We start from the raw sequence: 6,956 nt of genomic DNA on the forward strand, positions 1-6,956 counted from the left end.
AAGCCACGGCCTGCCGTGGGTGCCCGTGGCCGCAGTGGGGCCACCCAGCACTGGGACCAGCCGCGAGGGTTCCAGGCAGGAGCCCATCCCACCCCGCATGCTCCTCCACCCGCCCGTGTGGCTCCGCCGAGATCAGCCTGAGCGTGTCCTTGCTGGAAACGAGCTAAGTCACAGTGGCGGTGGGTGGCTCTCTCACTGACTCCGTGCTCCACAGCAGCAGCAGCTGTGCGCGGGCACCTCCGAGCCCAGCCTGGCGGGCAGGGCCGCTGGCCCATGGGATGGGACCCCTGGACAGGACTCGAGGTCTTCTCTTAGCGTCCACACAGCCACAAAGGGTGTGGTGTCACAGCGCAGTCGGGACCCAGCAGCCATGCGCCTCCACAGGATGGAGCCAGGGCGGGGGGCCGGCGAGGCGGGGAGCTCATGCAGAGCATGGGGGCGGGCCTCCGTGGTTGGGCGGCTGAGTCCACGTGGCCGACCGGGCAGCTGGAGCGCCAGAGCCAGGGCCTGAGCAGCAGTCTGAGCACACGTGCATGTGCAGAGTCCCAAGAGAAGGATGGAGAGGGGACTGCACACGACAAGCCCGCGTGGGTGCGTTCTCGCTTTCCCTCTCCGGAGAGTGCATGAGCCCTCCGAAAAGTTACAAGTAAATAAATGTCGGCGTGCACGTGAAGTTGTCCGAGCTCATCCGCACGTCGGAGAAGGCAGTGCGCAACTCCAGAGAGGACAGTTCGCGGGGCTCTCCACGGCAGCTGGAAGGGGCTCTTGCTCCCGTGAACATGACTAGCGCCACTCATGCCATCAAGCGCCCCTTTGAAAACCCGTCAGAATGAGAGCGGTTAGAGGCGCTGCAGTTGCCCACGTGCTTTGGAGACACCCGTCGGTCATCCCTGGAGAACTGCCGGTGCTGGGTGACTGCCCGGTTCTGACTGGGTCTTCGTCTGCAGACTTCGGTCTGCGTGCCCGATAAAGCCACACTGTGCCCCAAAGGTAAACGCTGCCGTGTGTGTCAGAAACTGACATTGTAAAGAGACAGAAAACCAAGTCCACTGAGGCCAGCTAACGCCGCGTTGGAGGAGGCGTCACCTACCATCCCAGATGACCCACAGCCGGACACAGAGGTGACAGCGGCAGTGCACGAGCTCAACCTCTGACACCAACGTCCCCCTCAGGTGGAGCCTCCATTACCTGGAAGCAAGCCCGGGATGCCGGTACGTACCAGCTTCCTCAGCTCCTGGTTGGAGACAATGATGACGTTCGGGGGGTCCCCGATGGCGGTGGCAGCCCCGCCGATGTTGGTGAAGACCACTTCTGCAATCAGGACTTGCCTGGGGTCAAGATTGAGTACCTCACACAGCCTGTCACGAAGGGGGAAAACGACATCATGCTACGTAAAACACCTCCTGTGCAAGGGAGGCGTGCACACGCACACTCACACGCACACACACCTGTGAGGACAATCGGGGGTACGCCTCTGCAGCAACGCCCTCGGCTACGCCGACCTCCTGAATGTTCACGCCCCCCATCAGCCCCATCAGTGCTAAGGAGCCCTCCCTCCCCACCCCGCTGGCCTGTGTGGGTCCCCGGTGGAGGGCAGACCCTGCACAGGCAGAAAGGCCAGCAGACCCCCGGAGTGGAGTGGGGCAGCACGCAGCTCCCGCTGAGCCTGCTGGTCTCCTGCTCAGCTGCCTCCCCCCGGACACCAAGGCCTTAAGCTGCACCCGCCCACCCCAACGCCCCCGCTTGTTCCTCGGACAAGGGGCACACGCTCTCCTGCCTGGCTGCACCCCAGCTCTGTGCTGGGGTCTTTGGAGTCCTGCAGCCAGGCCCAGGCTCACAGTCCCGGGGATGTGCCCCCTGAGCGCCCCGGGAGCACGCGGTGGCCAATGTGCTCCAGAGGAGTGCACAGCAGCCACCCACCGTACACACTGCCTGTGCCCGCGTATTAACCAGGCCTCGGGTCTCACTCGTCCAGAGAGGTCCTTGCTGCCCCCAGGGCCATCCCGCCACCTCTGCCCTCAGTTCAGGGCGGAGTCGCCGCAAGCCTTCCCCTAGGCTGGTGTGAGAATCTGACAGGCCCCAGGAGCCACGTGGAAGCTGGCGACCAGGACCTGGCGTGGCCCCACGGCACGTCAGGCCCAGACAGCGGCAGCGCAGGGCGGAGGGAGCGCCCAGGATCTGCTCCTGGACTATAATAATGGTGTGTGCCGATTGTCAAAGCGAGAGCCAGCATCCGAGCGGCAAAGCCAGAGCCAGCAGCCGAGCTAGAGGGGCCCCGGGGTTAACCCCCACCCCAACGCGCCTGAGCTCTGGGAAGCGGGGCCGCGTCCTCTCCCTGCCGCACTCCTGCCACCTGCTACTGCAGCGTGGCCGCCTGCAGGCCACACAGAGCACGGAGGCAGGGCTGGACGCTGGCGAGCCCTACACGTGAAGGGGGCACGACGACGCCTGTCCATCGAGGTCGGGCACCAGCACGCCACCCGCCCGGGCTGCCGGGACGCCCATCACACGCCCTGCCTACCTGATGGTCACGGGTGTGAACAGGAGCATCGTGGTGACGTTGTCCAGGAAGGCCGACAGCACGGCCGCCATGAGACACAGCACGGTGATCATGACCCACACGCGTCCTCGTGAGAGCTGGTACGCCTGCACACGCGAGGACAAGCGGCATGAGCGGGCGTGGGGACCAGGTGTGCTCTGTCCCAGTGCCTCTGAGCGGCAGGGCCACGGGGTTCGCACCTAGACCCACGGAGTCAGAGACAGCCACTCTGGGCTCTGCGGGCCCGTCCTCCTGGGCCCACCTTGGCCCACGTCCTCTGCCCCTCGCTGTGGCCCGTCACGGGGGCTTCGTCACGGGGCGATGCCCTCGGGGAGCGTTGGTTAGACGGCTGGGCTGCGGCGTCTGGGACCCACCGACCTTGTCTCTGCGGTGCTCTGGGACTGAGGGGTCCGTTCAGGACCGCGACAGGCAGAGGCCAGGCCCACCAGGGTGTGGTGTGCAGAGAGGGCACATTCGCAGCCTGGCTCGCGCCCCGGGCTTGCCGAGGGCTTGGTGAGTACATCACACCCTGCTCAGGGACGTTCTCGGCTCCTGATCCGTGTCCACGGTACAGCACAGCTCTGCTCCAGCAGGGCTCGGCGCCGGGTCTGGCCCACCCCGAAGGCCAGGACCAGCCCACGTGCCAGAGCCAGCACTTGCCGGTGGGTGTCCCCCGGGTCCCAGCCGACAGAGGGCATGTGCACGCTCTGAGTCTAGGACGGAGCCTGAGGCCGGCCCAGTGGGGCGTCCGTGAGGGGAGGTCGCGCAGAAGGCCCGGGTGGCGTCCTGGGTCGGCTGACACACCAGGTGCCCACGACCCTGGCTGGCCGCAGGGCCGGGGGGACTGCGTGATGAGGCCTGTCAAGGGTACCTGTCTTTCTCTCTCCCTCCTCTTCTCTCTTTATCTCGATAGTTGACAGGTAGGTAGGTGAGGGGGGAGGGAGAGAGGGAAGGAAGGGAGGAAGAATGAAAGAGCATAAGAAGGAAAGCAAGAACATTGGAATTATTTCACCAAAAGGCACAGTCATGAAAGCGGGGGTGGGAAATCCGCACGCCGAGGGCCTCCGTGTGGCGCTCACCGGCTTAAACACAGTGCCATAAACACTCAGCCTGAGGGCTCGCTCCCTCTCTGTGGGTCCACGCCAACACTCTGCGTGTCACTTAGAGCCCTGCAACTTAGCACGGCGGAACTCTAAAAGGCTTCCTTTAAACAGCAGTTAGGTTACTAGACGGACAGGAGCGGACAAGCACATGGGCGGACGAGCGAGCCTGTAACTATGCAGCGAGACGTCGGACCTACCTTTACAGCACAGTAATCGAAAAAGCCCGTCTCTGAAAATATGGCTACTAAGATCATCTGTGGGCAAGAGGAGAGAGAGCGCGTCGTTAGCCGGGAAGGCGCTGCAGTGGCGTCAGGGGGATCCGCTGCGGCCTGAGCGCTGCCCGGAAGCCCCGTCTCCGACCTCCCCTCTCCTGCTCAGTGGTCCCCACACTGCCTCCTTCAGCGGAGCCGGGGCTGCCCAGCGCAGCTCTGCACCTGCGGCTCTGGCTGCACGTTTGTCCTCCAGCCTTTCCAACCCATCTAACCCTCACAACACTGGGGTGCACGCCGCATGCACTCCGCTTTGTCAACCAGGAAACGGGGCTGGGCAGCCAAGGTGCTGGCTGGGCCACAGAGCTGGAGCCAGAGGTCACGGGCCACACATGGCCTTGGACATGCCACTGTCCACAGGCCACACCTAAACTCTTTCTCTGAGAGAGATGTTTGCTATAGGGCATGTGCACTTGCCAGAGAGACGGAGAGAGAGAAACTGAGAAATCACCTCCCAGGGGATGGCCACACCGCAGTCCCTTCTCCATTCTCCTCTCAGGATTTTGGGCACACACGCACATGTGCCTGGCATGCATTCCTAGCCCCTGGGTCTGGGACTCGAACCACTGTTGGCCATGTGGGAGTCCACCGGCTGGCCTCCAACACGTAAACATGTCAAGGTGGTTGGCTCGCCTCGCCTTTCAGTGTCCTGCATCTTCGAAGGTGGTTGTGAGAAGTTCAGTTATGGAAATTACGGTACTTGGCAGTCGGCGGGCAGGCACGTGGCATCATCAGCAGGGACCACCGTCCTGTCTGCCAGCCGTGGGGGGATTGGAACACCGCTGAGAAAAACGGAGCGGGGCCGGAGGGCGGCGCGGCGGTGCGACACACACTGTGCAAGGCAATCCCACAGGGAGCCTCCAGGTCCAGTCTGAAGACTGGGGCCTGCTGGGCACAGGCCTGCACGTGGGCGGGCTGGCTGAGGCCGGTGGTTCACGGCACTAAGACCCTGCTGGGGCTGTCTCTCTGTCTCTCTCTCTCTGTGTCTGTCTCTCTCTCTCTCTGGCCCATGGAAAATATAAAAGAATAAACCTTTAAAAAAGGAAAAAGAGGGTCTAGCAGGTGTTGTGGTGGTTGAGGTGCTGGACTCCCATATGGCCGACTGTGGTTCGAGTCTTGGACCTGGCAACTTGCTTCCTTGCTTTCTCTCTGTCTCTGTCTCTCTGTAGTGAGTGCACATTGCCCTATAGCAAATAAAAAAAGTAATAATAATAAATTAAATTTGTTTTTTAGGTTTTCTTTTCTTTGCCATAGGGTGTGTCCGCTTGCCAGAGAGACAGAGAGAGGGAAGGTGAGACATCATCCCCCCAGGGGGTGGCCACACCACGATCCTTCCTCCATTCTCCTGGGGTCTGAGGTAAGCATGCTCAGGCGCCCACTGTGAATTTCAAGCAGCCCGGTCCAAGACTTGAACCACAGTTGGCCATCAGGGAGTCCAAAACCGTAATTACCATGGCACCTGCTGGCCCCAAGACATAACTATTTAGAAAAGAAAAAAAAGAAGAAACAAGCAAACAAAGAAAAATGAGAACACGCAGGGACTTTCTTTACAGAAAGCAGGTCTCCCAGCCCAGAGAAGACACGTCACCCTCCCCAGGGGGTGTTCAAGATGCACAAGTTGTTCCCACCGCCCCCGGCCCTGGCCAAATTCTGCGTCTTCCAGGAGAGTCGACTCACGACCCGAGTCCCACATAGCCCTCACGTGCACTGAAGTCCCCTCCACAAGTTGGCGTGGTGACGCCCTCAGCACAGCGTGGCCAAGATTAAGAAGCACCTGTATGTCCTTGTCAGACAGGTCCTGGGAGGAGATGCCCAGCCAAGTAAGCAGAGCACTGCGTCCCGTCCTCAGGAGAGACCCTCTGGCCCTGCACTAACCCTGTCAGACCCTCGCTGTCAGCGGGGCAGTGCCCTTAATGAATGCGGTACAGTCAGCCGCGGCAGCGAGAGAGAAGGACTCAGGATGAAGCAGACTGGGAACCGCGTCCTGCGGGGTGGACTGTGATTACCATGCCGAACAGCAGGGCCAGCGTCTCGAAATCGATCCACGCCACCACGCGGGCCAGGCTGGGTCTCTGGAAGCAAAGCATGGATTTGCTGTAAGTTCTGTGCGCCACCTTCCCAGGGGCGAGCTCTGAACACGTGCTCCCCTCTCCACCCAGCCACTCACTGGGCCCGAGAGGGAGACCACACTGTCCACTCGCCTTTGAAACTGGGTTATCAAAGTGCTGGAAAAACACTCACGGCTCGATGCATCATAATGTCAGTGATTTGCAATAAAAAAAGGAAAATCTAGACCCTGCCCCTGGCCACTCCATGAAGAAGGTCGCCTGAGGGGTGGGACAGCTTTCTGCAGCACACCCCTGCAACATGTCGGCGATCTTCAACACACGGACCACCACACTGCTCCTTGGCTGGGGATGACAGCGTGGTTTCATGTCTAAGTTGCGGGTTCTGGGACATTTTTCTTTTAGAGTTAGCATTTGTTTATGTTAACTCTGGCCAAGAAAAGTTCAAGTTCTGAGGCCAGGTAGGGGCACGGCAGTAACCCTGGACTACATGAGTCCGCGTCCTGGGACCTCCCTGCACACGCTGGGGACTCGGGCCTGTGACCCAGGCTGCCTGAGCCTAGGGGCGTCATGCCATGAAGACCCGATTGGAAATCAGTCTCAGGAGAAAATTCCAAAGTTCAAGTTCTTCTACTGTTCTCATGTGGGCTTACATTCAAAGTTGACATGGAAAAGAAACATCAAAACTAACTCAACACCCGCCTTCCCACCAATACCCACGCAGTTTGCAAACTAGTTCTGTGGTAGAGTGAGCAGCTTCTAGGTGGACTGTCGGAACGAGAGCGGTCCCGGGAGTTCTGCCTGTGCTTCCCAGGGCAGGCCGCGGCACCGCCAGGGTGGGCCTGAGTTCGGCTCTATCCTTGCCCTCCGACCGCCCCGGGCCCCATTTCAGTGGGCACATGGCCACTGCTGCACCCCACACTTGTTCACGTCTCTGCCAGACAGGCCACGCTCAGATCCAGACAGGATCCTCCCCCCC

General features: G+C 61.0%; 1 protein-coding gene across 1 annotated transcript in view; it reads right to left on the reverse strand.

Annotated features, from left to right (window-relative positions):
- Positions 1 to 6,956, reverse strand: part of OCA2 (OCA2 melanosomal transmembrane protein) — a 99,879-nt gene that overhangs the window by 64,152 nt on the left and 28,771 nt on the right. The window contains exons 11-14 of the mRNA XM_006167291.2: positions 5,918 to 5,983; positions 3,840 to 3,896; positions 2,522 to 2,646; positions 1,220 to 1,358 (exon numbers count right to left, since the gene is read on the reverse strand). Coding sequence (XP_006167353.1) covers positions 1,220 to 1,358; positions 2,522 to 2,646; positions 3,840 to 3,896; positions 5,918 to 5,983 — 387 coding nt within the window. The remainder of the gene's footprint in view (positions 1 to 1,219; positions 1,359 to 2,521; positions 2,647 to 3,839; positions 3,897 to 5,917; positions 5,984 to 6,956) is intronic.

Source organism: Tupaia chinensis, unplaced genomic scaffold (assembly GCF_000334495.1).
Source record: "Tupaia chinensis unplaced genomic scaffold, TupChi_1.0 Scaffold144682_1, whole genome shotgun sequence".
In the NCBI taxonomy this organism is placed as follows: Eukaryota; Metazoa; Chordata; class Mammalia; order Scandentia; family Tupaiidae; genus Tupaia; species Tupaia belangeri.